The sequence below is a fragment of the Protopterus annectens genome, chromosome 14.part0 (assembly GCF_019279795.1).
Source record: "Protopterus annectens isolate FY-2018-M chromosome 14.part0, PAN1.0, whole genome shotgun sequence".
Classification (NCBI taxonomy): domain Eukaryota; kingdom Metazoa; phylum Chordata; order Ceratodontiformes; family Protopteridae; genus Protopterus; species Protopterus annectens.
In genome coordinates, this window is record NC_056748.1 from 21,363,206 (window position 1) to 21,387,171 (window position 23,966).

Below are 23,966 nucleotides of genomic sequence, written 5' to 3' on the forward strand. Positions count from 1 at the left end.
ACCCATCTTGTGACATAGGGGTTTATATTTAGGCTGGATAGCTTATCTATGATGCCCGAGTGGGGTATTGTGTCAAATGCCTTTGCGAGGTCCAGATAGGCTGTGTGGACTACCTTCCCTTCATCTATGGCCTTGGTGACTGTTTCAAAGAAGTCGACCAGGTTCAAAAGGCAGGATCTTCCCTTGACGAAGCCAAATTGGGTAGGATCTAGTGTCTGTAGGTCCCCAATGTCTTTGTTTATGAGTTCCATGATGATCCTCTCCATAGCCTTGCATACTAGGCTAGTCAGGCTTATGGGGCGATAGTTTCCAGGGTCCGCAGAGGCACCACCTTTGTGGAGTGGGACCACTGTTGCTGTACGCCATTCTTTGGGCACATATCCTGTAGTGAGGCTGAGACTGTACAGCAGTTTTACTAGAGGGATTAGTTCTTCTTGAAGTTCATGTAGGACGCAACCCGGGATGCCATCTGGTCCCATGGAAGCAGTGTTTTTTGCTTTGGAGAGGGCGGCCTTCACCTGAGCATCAGAGATGTTTGGGAGGCTGCACTCTGCCAGGATAGATACTTGCTCTTTTGGGGGGGAGAGAAGTTTGCACTGAACCTGTCTGCCAGGATATTGGCGATGTCTGTGGGTTCAGTGTATTTTTTGTCATTTAGAATCAACTCAGAACAAGTCTGGGAGTTGCATCTCAGGTTCCTAACATAACTGAAAAAAGCCTTATGATTGCCTTTAGTGTCCTGTGCAATTTTTCTCTCGAAGCTGGCCTTGGAGGATTTTATGAGGGATCGTAATTTTTTGCTAGTACTGATCAGAGATGCCTTCCCTTTTAGGGATTTTGCTCTATCATGTAGTAGCTTCCTCCTTCTGTTGTACAGTTTATTTATGGCTGGGGTCCACCAGACTGGACGCCTGCCTTTGGATGATTGGGTCTTGATTTTGTTTGGGATAGCATGATCCATGCATTCCTGGAGATGTCCGTAGAATGAGTTTATATAGGATTCTGCAATTTGGCCCGTAGTTTCCACTGGCCCTGGGGCCTTGAAGGATTCCACTTCAGTTTTGAGAAGTGTGAAGTTCGCTTTTGAGAAGTTTTTCACTGTGATTTTCTGGGCTGGGGGTGGGGTCGGGATGTGGATATCCAGTGAAATTAATTTATGGTCTGATCTTACCAATGAGGGATATACTTCTGGTATGGAGCATAGAGTCCCCATGTTGGTAATGATCAGGTCTAGTATGTTTTCCCCTCTTGTGGGAGTGGTGACTAGTTGTTCCATAGCATTTGAGTTTACAAATTCCAGGAACCTTTGGGCTAAGGTGCTGGGGCTTGAGTAATGCTCCCAGTCTATGTTTGGGTAGTTGAAGTTGCACAATATAATGGTGTTCTGCGAGATCTTAGTGTTCTCCAATGTTTTCAGGAAAACTGAGTGGGATTCCTGACTTTGAGAGGGTGGTCTGTAGGATGCTATAAACTGAAAAGCAGTCTTGCCCACTGTCAGTTGCACATGGATGGTCTCTGATACTTCGTGCACTGCCACTAACCTGGAGGTGTGGATATCCTTGATAAATATGGAAACTCCCCCTCCTTTTGTGGTTCGGTCCGGGTTTTGGGGCCGAAAAGCATGATATGAGGTATAACCTGGTAGTGCTGAGGTGCTCTCTGGAGCTTTCAACCAGGTTTCTGTCACTGCACAGATATCGATGTTCTCCATACTGAGGAGAGCTTCGAGTGCATGCATCTTGAGGTTAAGACTTCTGGCGTTTAGCAGCATTACCCTTAGTTTCTTGTTCCTTGTGCTGTCTATGGAGGTGGGTTTGACTTTTGAGCCTTGCCTAAAAAAGGCACTATGGGGGTGGCAAGAGCCTTTGCCAATATCCGAAAGCCCAGGGGTGACAGGTGCAAGCCGTCCCTAGCGAAGCAACGTGGCTTGTGTAGCATGTCATCCCAGGCTGACAGACACTGGATCCCCTTTGAATGACACCAAAAGTTTAGCCAATTGTTAAAATCGATCATTTTGTCTTTATACTGTGGCATCATTTTAGGTGAGGGTAAGATGCTGCTCAAGGTCAGGGTCATACCGGCCTGGGCTACATGATCAGAGAGCTCCTCTATGTCTCTTTTCATGTAGTCGAGGGAGGTACGTCTCAGGTCATTCATGCCAGCATGTACAATGACTGAGTCATATTTGTATTTGCTTTGAAGTGACCTGAGTGCTTGCGTTATGTGGCGGATCCTAGCGCCAGACAGGCAGTTCACTGTGACCTTCTCTTTATTCAGCCTGGTGAGCGGGACGTCAGTGTGTCTGACAATAGAGTCACCTATTACAAGGGTATCAGGTGTGTTACTCAGCCTTAAGGGCTGTGACTGCTTGGCACACTGACTGTGTGCTATGTGTTGTGCATGTTTTGTTTTGGGGTAGCGTTTGCTTGGATGTCTGCTTTGGAGGTCTCTGTTGCTTAGGTAGATTTTTATTTAGAGCCTCCAAGTATGTTTTTGTGTTTTTATGTGTTTGGTTCGCTGTTGTGGTGGGACTATGTGATACTGGAATTGTGTTGTGTGAGGTTACCTTCTCCTCCTGACTGGTCACACCAGTTTTGAGATGAGAGAGCTCAGCAAAGTTAGCACTGAACCTGTCGGCTAGTATGTTGGCTATATCTGTTGGCTCAGTGTAGGAGGTACCATTGTGCAATAACTCAGAGCAAATCTGGGTATTGCCGTGGAGGTTGTTGATGCAAATGTAAAAGGCTTTGTGGCTGCTTTTACTAACTGCTGCAATTCTGCCTTCATAGCTGGTTTTAGAGGATTTGATGAGGGATCTCAACTTTTTGTTGAGGCTAATGGGGGAGTTTTTCCAGTCTTGGGACTTCACCTTTTTCTTTAACAGTTTCTTCCTTCTGTTGTAGACTTTATAGATAGCTGGGGACCACCAGATTGGCTTCCTTTTCTTGAAAGAGGGCGCCTTGGTTCTATTGGGTATGGCTAGTTACATGCATTTATGTACGAGTTCGTACAGTGCATTGGTGTATGATTCGACAGTCATGCAGTTATTTTCCATTGGCATGGGTGCCATGAAATAAGCCACCTCTGTCTTCAGAAGTACAAAGTCAGCTTTGGCGAAGTTTTTCAAGTTGGTCACTTTTGCAGGGGGTGTGGGTGAGATGTAGATTTCCATGGTGTTTAGTTTGTGGTCAGATCTAACCAGGGAGGAATTGACTGTTGGTGTAGAGCAAAGGTCGCCCATGTTAGTGATAACCAGGTTAAGGATGTCGCTTCCTCTAGTGGGTGTCTGGATGAGCTGGTCCAAGGCATTGGAACTGATGAATTCCAGGAAGTGCTGAGCCAGTGCACTGGTATAAGAGTAGTTTTCCCAGTTGATAGAGGGGTAGTTGAAGTCTCCTAGTATAAGACTATTGGTCTGGATCTTGATAGATTTTAGACTGTTTAGGAACGTGGAGTGGGAGTCTAAAGACATGTTTGGGCTCCTATAACAGGCTATGACCTGAAGTGCCGTCTTACCCAATGTTAACTGTACCTGAAGTATTTCAGATGCATTATGCTGGTCTACTAGTCTGGAGGTGTGTAGATCCTTTATGAATATGGAGACACCACTGCCTTTGGAGCTTCCAGCCATGTTCAGAGGCTGAAAGGTGTGGAATGAGTGGTAGCCTGGAAGTGCAGGGGTGCCTTCTGCCCCTTTAAACCAGGTCTCAGTTACAGCACAAATGTCAACTCTCTCCATTTTGAGGAGCGCTTCGAGCAAGTGCATCTTGAGATTTAGACTTCATGACCCTCAGATTGTATTTGTTTACAGTTGTTACGGTGGGATTTTGGTCTTTGGGACACTGTTTAAAAAAGGCACTAGAGGGGTGACAAGAGCCTTAGCCAGTACCCAGAATCCATGGGGTGACAGGGGCAGGCCATCTCTGGCAAAGCATTGAGGTCCGTCAGTCATGTCATTCCATGCAGAAAGATACTGGATCCCCTTAGAATGACACCAGAAAAGTACAGTTGTGTACACTTACCATAAATGTAGATGTTAGAGTGTATTCACTGCTGCAATCATTACATATGGGTAATCCTGCTGGCAGGTTGCCTTCAGCCAGCCTGAATTCCAAAGTCTTGGGTCCTACGTCAGCTGCCATCACCCCTTCCCTGACATTAGGTCGTCAGGGGTATAAAAGAAGCAGGCAACGCCATTTTCTCCAGCTTTTCTTGCCCCCAATGTCAGGTGCCCCCTAAAAGGGTAGCCAAACTTGATATATATATATATATATATATATATATATATATATATATCAATAGATGCACCAATATAAATTTTACCTTCATCTATAAGTAAATACACCACGTAGGTTGTATAAATCAGAGAAGGAAAGATAAGATCCATAGAAAAAAGGGGGATGGCGGGTGGGTAACCTGGACTGCAACAGTGAATACACTCGAATATCTACATTTATGGTAAGTGTACACAACTGTACTATGTTCTTCGTGTTTCACTGTTCCAGTCATTACATTTGGGTAGAGTCCCAAAGCTATGGTTGGGAAGGCTGGAGCTAAACAGCATTAGGAGCGGCTAGGAGGCCCTGCAGAACTGCAGTGGCAAAGCCTGCCCTGGATTTAGAGTACAGTGGCAAATGATAATGCTTTGTAAAGGTGTGCACTGAACTCCAAGTAGCCACCTCTAAAATGTCTCTGGTTGGTACTCCCCTGAGAAAAGCTGCTGAAGTGGCTGCAGCTCTGGTGGAATGTGGCCTAATGCCCTTAGGCACTGGCTTGCCATGGTGTAAATAGCATAAACGAATGCAGTGACCTATCCACTTAGATATAGTCTGCTTTGAGATAGCCTTTCCTTGTGATCCTTCAGCATATGCCACTAGTAATTGCTCTGTCTTCCTGAAAGCTTTGGTTCTGTCCAAGTCTGATGCATTCGTTGTTAGTGTCTGCCTGGCTGGGGGTAATGTGAATGGCTGTGCCTTGTTCTGGTGATAAGCCTTTGCCCATCATCGAAACTCCTGTTGCAGGCAGGGAATGAGAGTAATCATTGTTTCCAGGCTGTGGCAATGTTGAGTCCAAACACTTTTTAGGTACCATTGAAGTTTCCTCATATGTAGTCTTGCATATGGAATTAGTAGGATGCAGGATGCCATGAAGCCCAAAGCCTGCAGAATTTTTCTTGCAGATAACTGGGCCTTTGTTGCCAACATTGTGAAATAGGTAAAAACAAAAAATACCAGGAGGAGGTATGGCGAAATAAGTCCACAAAATCCAAAGCAATAGCGTACCAAAATTTATTGCCCGCTTTCATCAAACGACTTCATCAGAATAAACCCAATTAAAAAACAGTGCCTTAAATACACTTAATTAACAAGCAATTACCATAATTCAATTAAATAATGAAAAAATTTAAAGGCATAAACTCTCATGATTCAAAGAAAAAAGATGTATCAAAATCTTTGTTGATACAAAGTTTATGGTGTTTTAAAAAAACATTTAACATTAATAGCCTCATTCAAACCTGGAGTTTTAGCTGATTTTAACCTGATCTGCCATATAGTCTCCCTCTGCTCTAAATAATTTTTAAAATCACCCTCCCTCATGTCTGATCTACAAATTTCCAAAACTGAGAAGGTGAATTTTTTTAAAAAAAAGGACAGACAATAGAATGTTTGTATAAAGCATTAGTCTGATCTCCAGTTTTAATGCTGTACAAATGTTCCTTAATACGTGTGCTTAACCTTCTTGTGGTCATTCCTACATAAAACGCAGGGCAAACGGTGCACATACCAATATAAACAACACCATGGGTGTCACAATTAACAAAGCCAGACACTTCCAAAATTCTATTTGATGTTTCAACAGTAATGTAAAGCCCTTCAGAAATAAATCTACAAACTTTACAATGATGACAACAGTACATGCCTTTCTTGTTGGTTACTAAAGAATTTTCTTTTTGACAGTTGTATTCCAAGATTTTCTTGATGTTGTAATTATTACGAAACACAAAAAAGGGTTTAGTACCCACAACCCGGACCATGTCAGAATTACCTTGAATAACCCTCCAGTTCTTTTCAAGCACAGATCTAATACAATGACTGTCACCACTCATTTCAAGAGAACAAATTAAGTTGGAATTAATCCCCCTAGGTTGTCGTTCACAATTACCATCAAATTTTGTTCTTTGTGTCATAGAAAGTATTGCTGGATAATGCATTAATCGTTTATTGTAAATCTCAGTACCAATATCAATTAACAGTTATTCATCATAACCTCTTTGTGAAAACATAGAAATAATGAATTGAAATTCTTGAACCAAATCTAGGTCCTTCGTAGTCATACGACAAGCTCTAATAAATTGTCCCCTGGGTATATTTCTAATGGTATGTTTGGGGTGCCCACTCTGATAATGCAAATACCCGTTGGTGAATGTTTCCTTCCTATGAATCTGGCTATGGAACCTATTATCTACAATATCCCACCAGAAGTGAATGTCCAAAAAATTCACTTTCAAACCCATGTCTCCTTTGGTAAATTTTAAATAGCCAGGTTGTGAGTTTATCTCTGAAATAAAGGCCTCAACAGTGTCACCATTGCCCTCAATGATAAAAACTAAATCATCTATAAACCTACAAAAAAATTAATGTGAAACTGGTTCATTAACATCAAGCTCCCACCATGCCATAATCAAATTCGCATAGGCGGGAGCAGCCGGAGACCCCATCGCAACCCCTCTTTTTTGTTTGTAATAAATGTTGTCAAACAAGAAAAAATTGTTATGTAAAATAATTTCTAACAATCTACAAATTGTAGAAATAGCATTGCCAGTGAAATATTTCTTTTTAAACAAAAAAACTCCATATAGCCTCAACACCATCATCGTGCGGAATACAAGTGTACAATGAAACTACATCTATGGTAAAAATAATATGTCTATCTGGATTCAAAAGCCCCACCTTCAGCAAAAGTCTTTAATTTATCCAAAAAATGCCATGAATCCTTAACATATGATAGTTCATTAACTAGTAAAGGACCCAACACCGCATCTATGACTAAGGAAACCCCTTCTGTTATTGAATGTGGACAGGATACAATCGACCTAAATGGGGGATTTCTTAAATCCTTATGAGTTTTAGAGATGCCAAAAATCACCCCAATCTTTGGCTCCTGCACCACACAAAAATCATATAATTCAAAGTTAATGTCTCCTGACATAAGAGCTTCATATAAATGAGAATGTATCATACGAAAACATTTGTGAATCTCATAAAGTGTGACCTGTTCATATTCATCTACATTATTTAAGATACTTAACATGTTAATTTTATATGTTTCTTGATCCATTATAACTATATTAGCTCCTTTGTCACTTTTCATAAATCTAAATTTTCCAGTTAAAGCTTGTAAACAATTCAATGCTTTCCTTTCGTCAGAAGATAAATTATCATGAACATAACCATTAGTTGTTAACAAGGTGTTAAGGTCTTTAATGCAAAGCTCTTCGTAAACTTTGATAGTGTGATGTAATCTTGGTGTATAACTAGAAGGCTTAACCAAAACCTTTTTAGTTTCTGGCAAGTCATGCATTAAATAAAATAAATTCAACTTCCTAGCGAATTTTTTAATGTCAATAACAGTTCTACTGTAATTGGCCCTGTTGTTAGGAACAAAATTCAACCCATATCTTAAAACTTTTAACTCAATATCAGCAAAAACATGATCAGTTAAATTAATAATACTAAAACTGTCCATGTGTTCATTTAAGCTTCGTCCCCCGACGAATTGGACCCCAAAAAAGTCCGACTCCTAGTTAGCACAGTTTTTTTGTTAAACTGGTTCTTTTTGTTAATAGAAGAAACAGAAGGATCGGAAGAAATAATACTTGACTTGTTTCTACAAACATTGTCTTTATCAAATTTAGGGGAAGAACTACCGCCAGCAGATTCATGGTGATTTCTTTCCAAATCAACACCACCTTTCTTGTTATCAAGTAATATGTTATCAACAGAAGTAACAGTCGCCATGGTAGGTGTACTCAAATCTTGACCTTTATCAGACCTACTGTTCACAAAAGCACAGTTATTATCAGCTGTAGGTGCAGAGACAACAGCACTGTAAGCGCGCTTGTTGCTCATGTTAACCCCTTGTCCTTTAGAATTATTGCCTCGATGGTTTAAGGCAAAGTTATCATATGCTGTCTTATTTTGATAAGAGACAATGTCACGCTTTAATTTCAGCTGTTTTCTGTTGGTCACTTCAGCTGAATGCTGATCAATCTCGTGTGATAACTGTTTAAAAAATTCATTAAAGTTGTCAACTGTTAACTTGCCTTTAACATAAGCCTCAATGTTAACAATTTCATCCTTAAGCAGATTCATTTTGTGTATGTTATTGTCAATCAACAACTTAAGGAAGCGCAAACCCGCTTCATTAAAAAAAGTCACTAAAGTTTCAAACATAGGGTGACTAAGATTAACACCATTGGGGCATTTAAAAAACCTCAGCCCCTTCGGTACGATACCAAGTTCAATGCAATGAGAAAAATAACAGTTCTCTAAATCAAGCGACTTGTACCTTTTAAGCAGTCTCAAGAGTTGTTCACGTTGGTCGTTGAACTGTTCGCTGTTTAATTGTGAAATATTGTGAAATAGGTAGTCAGTTGCCTTTGTTTGTCTGGTGTGAGAAACCATCTGGGCAGTTGTATTCAAGCTTGCACCCAGGAATGTTATCTCTTGAGAGGGTACTAGTTTTGATTTCTTTTCGTTGACTGTGTACCCTAGGCATGTTAGAAGTCTTTTCACAAACACCAGATGTTGAAGAAGAATGTCCTTGTACTCTGCTTGAATTAGACAGTCGTCCAAGTAAGGATATATTTGTATTCCTCTGTCTGCAGAATGCAATTACTGGTGCCAGGCACTTTGTAAAGACCCTGGGCACAGTAAATAAGCCAAAGGGCAGTGCAGAAAATTGGTAATGCATTGAACCAGCCTTGAACCTGAGGTGTCTTCTGCATGATTGTCTGATTGGAACATGCAGGTATGCCTCTTTTAGTTCTAAAGTCACAAGCCATGCATTCTTGCCCAGCATGGGCAGAAGCTGCTGCAAAGTCAACATTTTGAATTTTGGAATATCCAGGAATGTGTTCAGAATAGATAGGTCCAGTATCGGCCTCCAGGCCTTGTCCTTTCTGGGTACCAAGAACAGTCGAGTAAAATCCTTGTCCTCGCTCTTGCTCTGGCACTTGCTGAATGGCCCCCATGTCCATGAGGGACGAAACTTGTTTTTGTGCCTCTGCCCATTGATTGTTTGGCAGATCTGGCCAACCATTTGCCTTTGGCAGGGTATGGAAATGGAATTTGTAGCCTTGTGACACTATATTTAGAACCCACTTATACTGGGTTATAATGTGCCAATTTTGAGCAAAAAGTGCTAATTTTTCCCCCTAAGGGTGCTGCCAGAAGATAAGTGCTTGGTGCAGGCAGGGGAAAGTCATTGGGACTGCTTTCTGTATGTTTGTGCTTTATCTTCTCCAGCTTTGGAGGTAGAAGCACCCCATTGTTTTGACCTATAAGAAACTTGCGCCTGGGATCTGCCCATTGGACGACTGGATCTGCCCCTTTGAGGTCTGTCTGACAAAGGAAAGGACCAATTATTTTGTAGGCCAGTGTCTACTAAAGCTAGGTGGCTGTACTTGTAAAAAATCTTTAACAGTTTGCATAGATTTAGCTTTGTGTTCCATTTTTTTTCTTCTGTCTTAGCACCAAACAAAGTATCATGCTGTAAAGGTGCATCTAGTAACTTAACTTTAACATGATCAGGCAGATTTTTGTTCCTTTAACCAAGCATGCCTCCTAATTACAGAACCCGTAACTGCGACCCTGCAGGAGGCCTCCAAAGAATCAAAATCACATTGCAAAGTATGCTTTCCAACTTGTTCAGCAGCATGCAATAAATCTTGCATTTCCTTGTTTTCAGCACATTCAGAATTTAACATCATTTTCTGTTTAAGCAATCCCATGAGATATTGTTGATACTTGAGCATATAAAACTGACAGTTTAAGGCCCTTATAGCCAAAGTTGCAGATGTGTAAACCTTTTTTCCCCATCTATCTAGTGCCCTTGAATGTCTGCCAGAGGGGGGTTGGGTTTTTTGCTGTAGAGGACTTAACTCCCTTGGGACCCTGTATAATGGTTTCTGGGTCAGCAGTAGGGTTTTTAAAAAGAAATTTGTGAGAGTCAGGAACCCTGTAATATCTGTCAGGCTTAACAGGAGCTGGTGGTAAGGAGTCAGGGGTCAAACTAGACTCAGAAAACACATCATCTACAATGTCTAACACAGGGGGAATGGCTAGAGGCCTGTGCTGTGGTAGTAAAAGGAAATCCCTGAGCCTCTTTTTAGATTCTTTAAAATCTTGGCTTTCCCAGTGAAAATGCTCCCTCATGGTATGCAAGGTTTCCCCAAAGGAATAATCCTCAGGAGGGGATGCCGAAGGGATATATTCTTCAACATCAGAATCCTCAGAAGGGTAAAGAATATCCCTGATCAGAAGCAGAATCAGAAGAAATAGAAACCTGATCTGAAGATTCATAGTCAGTGTCTTGCCTGGGTCTCTTATCAGGAGGGGGATGCGAATCCCTGATCAAGGTATTCAGGTCTTCGTCCATCTTGATCATCTGTTCTTTGGGCATAGAGGCCTGTACATGTGGCTCATGAGTTTGTTTCTTTGTTTTAGAAGCTGCAGTCGTTTTAATGTAAAGATGTTGTGGTCTGAATACACCCTCAGAAGCCAGTACCTGCTCAGCGGCTCCGGACCCATCTGAGGGATTAGAGTCCGAGGCTCCAATACTTTGACTATCCAGCGGCATGGCCGACTCCACGTGGGAGTCGGTATCGCCCTGTGACTCTAAAGTAGCAGGTGTCTGGGGCTGCCAAAGCGCCTCACTGAGAACCAGCGACTGGCTTAGGAGAAGCTCTGTCATCGGTTTTGGGCCTCGGTTGTTTTTCTCTATCCTTTTCTTTGCGTTTTTTGTAAACTCCGTTTGTCGGATGGCTATCCGATGACATTTTTGGATAATTAAACCAGCTATCAAAATACTTTAAAGTAAAATTATACTGATGCTTAATAGTGCGTTGGTTAAACCTAGCACAAAACCGACAACCAGAAACGTTGTGATCAGGGCCTAGGCAAGGAAAACAGTAAGAATGAAAATCCTTATGAAGTATTTGCTTTCCACAAGTAATACAATTATTAACTTTTTCTGACATTGGTCTGGAGCAAGAAAAAAAGTTTCCTCAACAGGGTACTTAGCTTTATTGAAGACTTCTGTTCTGAAACTCAAAACACGAAAATTTCAGGAGTCGGCCGACTGGCACTTGTGAACTGCTTCTGCTTCGGGCTTCTTTTATACCCCTGACGACAGGGAAGGGGCGACGGCAGCCGAAGCAGAACCCAAGACTTTGGAATTCAGGCCGGCTGAGGGCAACCTGCCAGCAGGATTACCCAAATGTAATGACTGCAACAGTGAAACACGAAGAACATCTTAGCCAGTTGTTGAAGTCAATCATTTTTTGCTTGTACTGTGGTAGCATTCTGGGTAACGGTAGAATACTGTTCAGGGCTAGGGTCATACCTGTCTGGGCCACAATGTGAGAGCTCCATCATGTCTCTTTTCATGTAGTCCAGGGAGGTGCGTCTCAGGTCATGCACACCCACATGGACAATGACCGAGTCATACTTATACTTGCTGTGAAGTGACTTGAGTACATGTGTTACATGACGGATCCTGGCACCTGATTGACAATTGTCGCCTTCTCCTTGTTCAACCTAGTGAGTGGGACATCTGTGTGCCTCACTACTGAGTCGCCTATGATTAGTATGCTGGGCAATGTGTTTTGCCTTAAAGGCTTAGGTTGAGGGGCACATTGTGGAGGTGAGCTATGTGTACTGTGGTTGACGTTGTGTTGTGATGGGTCGATTGCAATTCTGCCTTGGAGGTGTCTGCTGTTTGGGCAAATTTCTATTGAAAGCCTCCACAAAAGTGGGTGTGTGATTTGTGTTTCTATGTGTGAGCTGTGCTGGTGGGTGTTCTGGAGGGCCATGTGTTCCATGTGGTGTGGTACGAGTGTTGACCTTCTCCTCTTGACCAGCTAGTCCGGTCTTGGCTGGAGAATGCATAGCTTCCAATTTGGTGATATAAGTGCATCTCTCACAAGTCTGAGTGTTGGGAGGTAAGAGGAGGGGGTTGTCAGTGTACATGAGGCAGTTGTTACACTGCCTCATAATGCCCAAGTGCACCAGGTTAGCAGAAGAATGCACAGGAAACTGCCCTTTAATCATTCCAGGAGGCATGGTCATAACTAATAAGCACTGGTGCTAGTGCTGATAGTACCCAAGTGTGCTACAGTAATTGCTACAAAAGCTTGTTGAAGTGCAGAGCGATTAAGCGATTAGAAGTGCAAGAGAGAAAGGACTAGCAAGATCTAAAGGAAACTTTGAAGAGTAGACTTTCTGGCACTTGTAATAGTTTGTCGCAGCTCACCAGCACTGCGCAGAGCTTAAACAAGTCCAAACCCATGCAAACACAGGCTTTTAAACCAGAAAGTTGAAAGGGATGGAAAAACTGCCCAAACGGCCAATAAACTAGAATTTCTGGGCCAGAAACCACTCCTCTAGTGGTAGATAGGCTACCTAGAGCTTACCACTCCCACTGATAAGCTAGAAGGCTTCCCTCCAACACAGAAAGGCCTGGGACTCAGAAACTTCCAAACAGTCTAGGATACAGCAACTCTGTAATTGGACTACACTAGTCACAGGAAAGGCGGGAAACAAGGCAGAGAACACAGTAAAAACTACTTAATACAGGAAAAGACAGGGGTCTAGGGAAGTAAATAGTGTGGGAATAAATAGCCAGGGAATTGTTATGGCTAGGCTTGTATAGGCCCCTAGGGCCGATAGCCTAGTACCAACCTATGAAAACTACGCTAAAAATGCAGTAAATACAGTATAAAATGCAGTGCAGGCTAGCGCACTTGAGTGTGTAGCAATATTACAACGAATGCAGTTTAAGTAAATGCAATTTAGTTAAAAACTACTAAAAACATGTACAGAATGCAGTAAATAAGCAAAAAAAAAATCAAAACAGAGGCACTTAAGAGCACCTCTTTCTCCTTCTAGTTGCTCTTGCAGTCAGCAGGATGCCAGTTCTGGATCCATGGAGCTTAAACAAGCGCAAACGCGGGGTTTTAAACCCGAAAGTTGAAAGGGATGGAATATATATATATATATATATATATATATATATATATATATATATATATATATATATATATGGGTCTACATCCCCGTGGGGGGGCTCTACCCCCATAACTTAAATATACCAACTCCGAGATTGCATTACAGTGCAGAAGAAGAAAAGTTTCCCATTCTGCACTGTACGGAGATAGTGGTTCCCCATGGTCGGCTTTTCGAAAGTCGATCATATGGTCTCGGCCATATGAAAGTCGACTTTCTGAAAAGTCGACCATGTGAAGGAGACTTCTATATATTTATTTATATATGAGAAGCAAAAAAAAAAAAAAAGAGTCCATACTGATTCTTCTATAGAGAAATGAAGAACAATTCTGACATAAAAATGAAATCATCTTTACAATGACCCAAACAAGGGGTTAAAAAGATGCACAGTAGCCATGTCCTTGATCTCAATAATGAAAAAAAAAATCAAACATATTAGCATAGCTGAGACCAAAATGCAACCCCTTGAAAACAGTTTTTAGTAAATAAAACTTATCAAAACTAAAATAGAGTGCTAAACTAAAATATAACATACTACCAGATTTACAATGTGGATGATCTCCCAAAACAAGTAACTACTTCTAGCCTGTGCCTATGAAAAATGAACATAAATAAAAAATATTTAAAGTAAAGTGACCCATTAATACTCCAACTGCCATACCATATGAGCAAGCTTCTTTAAAATGTGACCTCTGTCTTTAATGCAAGCGCCTTGTTGCATCACATAACCTTTCAACAAAGTCTCAGAAAATTTCCAGTTTCTGATGTAATGCCATGACAGACAGAAAGTACAGGACACTCTAGTGGATTATGAATACTTTTAAATTTCTGAGGTAATACATAAAATTATGGTTTAAAAAGGTTCCATGTTGTGCTGCATTAAAAATCCCAGCCTTATAACCCTAGAAAACAATTCATAGGACTCATTATACTGTATCCTAAGTGACTTCAGAGTGCGCAATCCCTTGTATGTAACAACTTATGACACAAACTGTAATGCTACCTATTCAATATGACAATATTAAGTAGGATGAGTAAAGTCACCTTGCAAGGTGACTAAATGGGTTGCCAGAGAGTAGATTTCCAACAAAAAGGAATGTCTTCACCTAAAGGGGATAAACTTGCAGAGGGGAAGATTTCCTTAAAGCTTAAGAACCACTGACACTAGCTAGCTAGAGCGGGTTCAACATGGCTTTTATCAAGTTCAGGTCTTGGGATGAAGCCGATATTCTCTGCAACCATGGAGACCTCCTTTACTAGGACCCAGAGATGTTTCCACAGCTCTAGGTATCTAAGAAACAAAAACTATGTCCCTCTTAGTCACCACGGGATAAAAATAAATAAATACATTTTAGTCCTTCCTTTCTGACCTCTGTGTTGAAACAGTGAATAAGTTGAAATGGAGGGGGCTTCCACAGGGCTTCCGCTTTGCTGAGGACTACTGCAGTAGGGTTGAGATGCCACAATGTTTTCAAGATAGCATCACTGTAAACCAGATCCATGGGTGGGATGACCAGGGGTTCCTTTGTCTTCCTCCCCATATACACAGCAAGGCATTTCCTCGGGAGAAGAGACAGAAACACAAGGTCAGTGCATACTGGTCCTCATGAGACTCAAAGTCTTATCAAATGGTGGACACACAAACTGGAGAGAAGAGGCTGCAAGATCTTTGTCTGGCTCAGAAATAATAAAGTTTCAAGATTCTGCTTTATGTATTATTTTACGTTTCTCTTTTTATGACTCTGTTGCATGTATTATTGTAACTTTGGAACTTTTCTCACAGGCCTCCACTGAAAAAAAGGTTCAATGCCCAGTCAAACTTTCCCCTTAACAAAGGCAAATAAATAGCCTCCAGATCATTAGATTCTTAAAATGAATCTTGGTGGGAGAGGTTCCACATCCACAAGGATGAACATAAGACTCTTGCACAATCAGTACCATTTGACATAGATTGTGTATGTAAACATATGCACAATGAAACACATGCAGAGGAGAGAGACCTGAGATAAGCCTGGAGCTGGCAGTTTGTGTTCTCTAAAAGTGTGTTCCCACATCTCAACTCAAGTAAAACTTGTGTTTCATGTCTACGCCACTCACACCAAGCCCCAGTATGGAACAGCCAAACACTTCCAGTCAACTGAAACTAGCACACCTTGCTGGGTACCCTAGAATGTAACCGCCACCCTAGTGAGGAAGTAGGTGATGTCCTCCAAAGAACATGAAAGACAAGAGTCAGGAACTCTGTCACTTTAAGTAAATTCGGTTACTGGCTAGTAAGTACACTGTCTGGATGCCAGCAAAGAAGAAACTAAGACAGCCTGAAAGAAAATTGACTAGAAAAGGTATAGAGAAATAGCTGACTTTAAAGAATCCTCCAGCTGTTCACAGCAAAAAGCAGTTCAACTTCCAGCTTTGGTGCAAGACATGACTTCCAGTAAGCTAGAGCAAAAAATAAGTCAAATGTGCTCAGAGCTGATTAAAACAGACAAAACATTGAATGAGTATGTCAACTCAAACAACAAAAAAACTGAAAAAATGGAAAAAGCTTTAAACAGCTATTCAGGTAAGCTGATAACACTGCAAAAAATGAAAGCTGAAATGAAGCAAAGGCTGGCTGAGTATTAGACTGTTCAAGAAAAGGTGTTTCAAAATGGTAAAATTAGAGGACAGCACATAAGGAAAATCCATGATTTTCTGCTGCACCAGAAAAACTAGAAACAACAGACTGTATTAATTTTAAGAAGGCACAAATAAGCAAATGGACTGGTATTCTACAGCAAGAACGGCTTATTGAAAGGGCACATTTTGTGTACGCTCCAAATCTGGCCATGAGAATGCAACCAAGACCTGTACTAGTAACGATGCAAACGTGCCAGCAGAAAGAGTTGATCAGGACAAACCTGTGGCAAAGGGGCAAAGTAATAAAAGCTGGAGGCAGCAAAGTATTTGTGGAAAATGATTATTCGATGTACAGAAGAGAAATAACTTTATTCCAGCAATAAAGGAATGTCGAGAGGTGGGTGTGAGATTCAAGTTGCTGTTTCCAGCTGCTTCAGAATATATTTTTCCTGGAAGATCAAAGTCATTGTTTGATGCAGAACAGGGTAAAGAGGAAATACAAACTTTTGTCCAACAAAAAGTGAGCCATCAGGCAGAAGATGAGTCTGCTTCTCATTCTTCTGATAATAAAGCACACTGACTTTGCCAATAAAACCTTTTCCACTGTTCCGAAGGAAAATGCTGGAGAGACAGAGAAAAGAGCAGGAGTTGACTACAAGAATCAAGAGTACCTTGGAACTGAATCAGAATCTGATTTGAGAGACTAAAATAAACAGAAAGAAGACCAGCAGCATGGACGTTAATGAATAAATGTTAGACTGCAAAGCATCAGTTGCATTTGTAAAATACAGCTGTATAAGAAAAAGTAGGAAGAGTGGACTTTTGCTGACTTTATTAAACTTGTGGGGAATTGAAAAGCATTTGCTTCACTTCATGTCATTAATGTTTGGAATGATACTGAGGGGAAGGGAAAAGGAAGCAAAAAGGTAGCTGTAAGTAAAAAATTTTGGTTCTTAACAGTATTCCTATGAAACTTTTTATAATATAAATTACATGTTTTATAGTAAAACATTTTACTTGTTTTTGTATGTAATAAAGATGCTAAAGTAAACAGATGACTTCCCCCCCTCTCTGTTTCCCCTTTTAAGTATTGAGAAATGTAGGTAGTACACTGCAAAAAGAGAAAAAAAGTTGACAAAAGCATGTTTAAGTTAATAGGCTGCAATCTTGGATTACTGAGGTGGGGTGCAAAAATACACAGATCATAATATATGTAGACCTGATACATTTTCTCTTACTTTTGCATAGGTGAATGTCTGGAATAAGACCCTCTGTTTAAAATAATAAGTTTTACAGGGAAAAAAGCAAATAAGAGAACACAGAGGATCTACTTCAGTTGATCAACCTTCCAAAATGGCAAATGTCATACAACCGAGACCATATGACCAACATTTCGGAAGGCTGACACTAAAATAAAAAAAATTAAAAACAATGTCATTTTTTGTTTGTTTTTTGTGAGGGGGGAGCCCCCCTGCACACCCCACATCCCCTGCTAATTAAATAAACCAACTCCGAGATCAAACTAAACTGATAAGAAAGGGAAATTTCCCTTTCCACAATGTACGGCAATCTCCATTCACACTGTTCGACCTTCTGAAATGTAGGTCATATGGTCTCAGCCATATAACGTTCAGCATTTCTGAAGGTCTATCAACTGAAGGGGTTCCAATATGGAATATAATGAAATGTTTTCCTTTAGCAATACATGTTTTAGTTTGTCTTTAGAAGCCTGCAGCTGAGGACTACATTTTTTCCCCTTACATTTCCATTGAGACAAGATGACAATAGGGCAATAAAAAGCCATAACTGGTTTCTTCAAGGCTAAAAGTTAATGTTTTCTGAAAGCACACAAACAGTTTTTCACATCTGGGAGGGAATAACAATAAAAAAGGACAGACATTAACTAGTGTAAATAGAAACATGGGCAATAACATGAATCTTAGCATGGATAATCCCAATTTTAGGTTTATTAATGCCTGTGTTTGCAGCTGTCTATTTGAGGCAAATGTTCCCACTAGGAGGTTTCAATTTTATTATTCGAGGATGTACATAGCTTTGTATGATTATATTAGGTTAACAAGTTATGACTCTGGAGTACTTTCCATCTTCCCTAATAACTCCCAAATAATTTCCCCTACCCATTCCTTAAATTCCTCTCTTTTTAGCAGGTACATATGGAAGCTCCAGTGTCTCTTCATTACTGCATTTTTTGAAGGCTTTCATTAAAATAAAGTCTTTAAAAAATGTGACATATTTTCCAATGCTGATACGAACAAACTGTATAAAAGATTAACCTGAATGATAATAGTGGGTGCAAGTATCACAAAAGCTGAAAATAGACATTTCAAAACCTGTCATATTTAATAGGTGGGAATAATGACTTCTTATCAAAATGGCAACACTTTCCATATTATCTTGGAATGTGAATGCTCTCTCATAAGTATAGACAAAAAGGAAAGAATATTTAATTATATTACAAAATGCGTAGTGCAAATTGCAATGCTGCAGGAGGCACATTTGGAAAAAATGAGCATGTAAATTTGATAAAGAAAGGATTTCAAGATGGCTATTCTGCAGAATATCACAGAAAAAGGAAAAGAGGAGCACAAATTAATTGCTAGAGGCACTCCAACAGTGACAAAAGAGGGAAAAATAATGGCAGATTTGTAGTTGTACGTAGCAACTGGCAAGGGATGAGGATTACACTGGCATGTACTTGCATTCCACCTTAAACTGCTATTATGGAGCTTAAAAATTTTTAGGGGGTGAAATAATCAGCTTTCAGCGGGGATTATTACTTATAGGTGAGTACTGGAGTTTGATTCAATTAGGATGTATCTGGGGGGACTAGAAGGGAAAATATAACAAAACAGGGTAGATTTCTGAAGAATTGTATGAAAATATTTGGTATGGAAGACATGAATTTAGTAGTAGGAACTCAGGAAATAATTTACGTACTATTCATCAAGGTACAATAAATTGGTTATACTAGACAGAAATTATATTTCACAGGCATTATCTGCATCTAATCAAGAGCTTTGACACACATCTACTAAATATTCCAGATAATGCACCAAAAATTACTAAGATAGAAATGCAGGGTAATGAAGACACACTGGAGCTTCCATATCTACCTGCTAAAAAGAGAGCAATTTAAGGAATGGGTAGGGGAAATTATTTGGGAGTTATTAGGGAAGATGGAAAGTACTCCAGAGGTTATAGCTAATGCATAGAATAAAATTAGCAGAGAGTTTAAAAACAGGGTAGACATAAAGGAAAAAGAGATATGGTTAAGAAGTAACAAAAATTACTCAGAGGGGTTGACAAAGGTTTAAGTATTACAGAATAAGGGGAATCTCACAGAACAAGAGGAAGTGCAGTTGTAGAATACTAATTAGAATATATTGGACTACTTGGATAATCTGCATGTGGTTATAAAGGCTGCTGTTAAGCAAAAGGTTTTTGATAACTCCAAACCTTAGAAACTTCTGGCATAACAACACCTGTAACAGAAAGTAGAAAGGGTTATTGCCAAAATTAGGAAGTGTATAACAAGAAAAATAACCAGAGATCCTACAAAGGTATTAGAGATATTTCAGAAATTTTGTGAACATTTGTATAAAGCAAAGAAATAGGGATCATCAGGAAAAAGCACAAATGCAAATAGCTATGGAAGACTGAAATATGCTGAGGTTAGATGTAGACAAGGCTCAACAATTAATAGTTAAGACAGAAAGACATGAGATAAAAATGGTGATTTATGACCAATCTGCAGGAAAGTCTCCAGGAACAGATGACATTCAGGTGGAAGTCTGGTACATCAGATACTCTGTTATAGGAGCTAAATCTTCATCAGGAGATAAATAAGACATGTTGGCATGATAGGTTCATATATTCCAACCTATTCTTCACTTCTGGAATAAACTTCCACTATATGTCAAGCACAGTAACACCCTTTCCATCCTTTATGGTAAATCTAGATAATCAGATGAGCAGCCTCAAATTCCTTCCTGGTTCATCTTGAATGCTCTCCTTGAGGCTAGAGGGACATTTTGAGTAGGAAATTTTGGGGCTAGGGTTGAAACTGATCTGCAGACTGATTGCCTAGTACTACCTATGAACCTATGGAAAAACAAACCATTGTGGCACTGCCTTTTGAATGTTAACATCCATTTCAGTACTCTTATCACTACTACAAAATAATTTACCCTAACAAAAAGCAAAAGCAAACTTGTAAACTAGTTTATAATGTCAAGATTCATGCATAGATTTGCAAAAATAGTTTAGATCACAGAAGTGGAAGTACTAAGCACACAGATAAGTGTGCTTGCAGCCTTAATCAAGAGTGTCCTATGAAAGAAACCCAGAAAAGCAACAGCGCTCTTGTGATTTGTCCTGCAGACAAACCGCTGTCATTGGTCTGTTGTCACATTACTTAGAGAAAATAAACACTACCTGAAAGTGTAACTTATCTGCATTGTTAGCAGACTCATGATGTGTACTCACACTGTCAGGAAAAATGAAATTCCACTCTTAACTCAAAGCAGGCAAAAAGAAAAACATTACATAAGTAAAATGACCCACCAGTTCTGGAACAGTGTAGTAGAAATAATATGCAATACTTATAAAGAAAATTACTCCAAGTCCCAGTCCACAAGTTACACTCTAGTGAAACAAACCCTAAATTCTCTTGCGATACTATCTTACAAATGTAAGGGAAGTTTTAGGTCTCTGTTGCAATTTCTTTTCAAAGTTGGCAACCCTGGATCAACCAATGCACTACACTGTGGAAGGGAGAAGACTACATCTCTCTTAAGATAACAACTTAGAAGTGAGCACCTAGTGAAATGACATTTGCAATGTTGCATGTGAAGATCAATGTAGCTATGAGGAAGATGCATAAAATCAAATGTTTGCAGACCAATAGAAGCTAGCTGCTGTCAGGCGGATCAGTTTCTAGAAAAGAATGCAGTTTTTTTTTTTTTCTGGGAAAAACATGTTTTAAATCACTAATGGAACAGTACATCTGGAGGGTATATACAGCGTTATGTAACATCACACTGAAAAACGGGACTAACTATGGAAAGCTAATAAATGTTGTACTAGCTGACACAGAAAATTAATATAAAAAGTATGGAAAAAACTTACTGGGCTGGATGACGACTTTGTCCCCGCCGAAGAGCTTCTCCAAGGGGTGAATTTTCTAGTCTCTTAAATTTTTCTTGACAAGTCTTTGTATATGAAAGCTTTCCAGCCAAGTATCCAAAAATGCCAGCAACTTAAAAAGAAAAAAAAGGCAAATTTTAATTCAGCTCCTATATTATCTTGGTCAGTTTGCCTTTACATTATAACAAATGTACTGCCCCTAGTGTCCCCACAACAGTATTGCTATCATCTTCCACTACAGATAACCACAGCCTAACCTCTCCCTCACAATGCCATGGTGCAGAACTATTGGGAATGCTCCCTGCTCTACAGGGGTAATCTCAGTGACAAGGATTTCATTAAAGGGCTGTTCTGTAAAGAATATTCTGCACCAAATTTAGGATAGCATGGCAGCAATCAGCAAGTCACTTTTAACCCGGCCAGACGGTAAGACATTCTCTTCTTTCTCCCTCTGCAGCTGTGGAGATGGGAAAAATGATGCTTAACAATGAAATGCATATGGTACCTGAAGCTCTCACTGTGCTACTGAATGGTAGATCACAGGCATCCACAGATTTACAATGACATAACACAACCCCTCGTCAAGACCACAAAGTAGTTGGTAGGTGGTCCATTATCCTCTACAGAAAAAAAAAACACATCAAATGCAAACTCCCTTCTATTTCAACAGCCAAAACCAGGCTTTTGATAGTACTTAAGGATGCAATCCGTAATAGAAAAAGACATTACAAATCCTCAGATAATTCTAGTATGTTCCACTTTCTCTACATTTTTCATGTTGCTGAGTACGCACAGTAGAAAATACCAGCAGAAGGCATACAGGCACATACATCCAGCAGAAAACTCTTAGCACTGAAGCCACATAATCATAGTCAACAGCAGGGGAAAAGGCAGGTCTTACTACAACAGGACAAACGTCCCTCAAATTCTATTAACTAACTCTTCTCCATCCTAATACTGACAACAATCTCCACTGAATATGTGCCACATGAATGGGAGGAAGTAAAACACTGACACTTTCTGCCTCTTTCTCATATCCACATTTCAAAACAAAATTATTAACAAATCTAAACATTCTCTAATTTCCAACAAAAAAAACTTCCAATTTGTAAGAATCTTTTCATACTTCCCTTTAAAGTAACACTTCGGAAGACAGTTATGTTACAAAGGTTCCACAAGAGATTTTATACAAAGAAAAGTACAGTTGTGTACACTTACCATAAATGTAGATGTTCGAGTGTCTTCACTGTTGCAGTCATGACTGTAGGGTTCTCCCCTGCCGGCAGGCAGTCCTCGGTCGGCCAGAATCCCAAAGTCTGGGTCCGGCATCAGCTGTTCAGCCATGCTCCCTGACGTCAGAGCGCCAGGAGTACAAAGCTGATAGCCGACGCCATGTTCTCCAGTTTTTCTTGCCCCAGATGTCAGAAGTTCCAAAACGAATAAGCTCCCATACCCTTTGCAAATACACCTCAGAAGAAGGGTGAAAAAAGGAACCACACAAAAGAAAAAATAAGAGGGGACAGGAGGGAGGGAAACCCAGACTGCAACAGTGAAGACATTCGAACATCTACATTTATGGTAAGTGTACACAACTGTACTATGTTCATCTTGTTTCACTATTGCAGTCATGACTGTAGGGTAGAATCCCAAAGCAGAAAGAAAGGGAGGTGGTCATAAAGTAGAGGGGGCGGCTATAAGGCCCTGCAAGACTGCAGAAGCAAAGCCTGCCCTAGACTTAGAGTAGAGAGGTAGACTGTAGTGCTTGGAAAAAGTATGCACTGAAATCCAAGTTGCAGCTTCCAAAATGTCTTTTCGTATCAGTAGTTGTCCTGGTTGTAGAAGATTCCTGAAGGCCAATAGAGCTTTCTGAACGGCTAACATTTCCTTTAAATTGATATGAAGGTGCTTCTGATCCTTTGTCCAAAGGCCCTGCAGACAGTTGCCCCGAAAATGGGCTCCCCATGCATAATCTGAGGCGTCCGTGGTTAGAATCTGAGTGGCAGGAGGCAGACAGAAGGGTTTTCCTTTGTTTAGAGTACATGCCTTGGACCACCAAAGGAATTCCTTTTGAAGACAAGGCAGAATGGAGATCAGTATGTCTACACTGTGACAATGCTGAGACCATAGACTTTTTAGGTACCACTGTATTTTCCTCATATGTAGTCTTGCATACGGTACGAGAAGGATGCAGGAGGCCATGTAACCCAGAGCCTGCAGGAATCTCCTTGCAGATAGCGGAGTTGTAGTTGCCAAGGTTTTGAAAGTTGAAGACAGCTGTAACTTGTTTTTCGTATGTCAGAAATGCCATCTGGGTTGTTGTGTTTAGAGAAGCGCCCAGAAAAATTATCTGTTGTGAGGGTGTCAAATTTGACTTTTTTATGTTTACAGTGAATCCCAGGAACTTGAGAAGATTCTGAACAAATTGTAGATGCTGGAGTAAGACATCTTTGCTTTCTGCCTGAATAAGACAGTCGTCCAGATAAGGGTAAATTTGAATTCCCTTGAGTCTGCAATAAGCTACTACTGGAGCCAAGCACTTGGTAAAGACCCTGGGTGCAGTAGACAATCCAAAGTGCAGCGCAGAGAATTGGTAGTGCCTCGATCCTGCCTTGAACCTGAGGTATTTTCTGCGTTCCTGTCTGATGGGAATGTGTAAATATGCTTCTTTTAAATCCAAAGTTACCATCCATGCATTTTTGGTCAGCATTGGCAGTAGCTGCTGTAGAGTAAGCATCTTGAATTTTGGTACCTCTAGAAAAGTGTTCAAGACTGACAGATCCAGAATGGGTCTCCATGAATTTTGCTTCCTGGGGACTAGAAAGAGCCTTGAGTAAAAACCTTGTCCCATCTCTGAAAGTGGAACAAGTTCTATGGCTTTCATGGCCAAGAGAGCTT

General features: G+C 40.4%; 1 protein-coding gene across 2 annotated transcripts in view; it reads right to left on the bottom strand.

Moving 5' to 3' along the window:
• Positions 1 to 23,966, bottom strand: part of OCIAD1 (OCIA domain containing 1) — a 686,887-nt gene that overhangs the window by 282,536 nt on the left and 380,385 nt on the right. For both annotated transcript variants that reach the window (XM_044055722.1, XM_044055723.1), the window contains one exon: positions 21,054 to 21,183. In XM_044055722.1, coding sequence (XP_043911657.1) covers positions 21,054 to 21,183 — 130 coding nt within the window. The remainder of the gene's footprint in view (positions 1 to 21,053; positions 21,184 to 23,966) is intronic.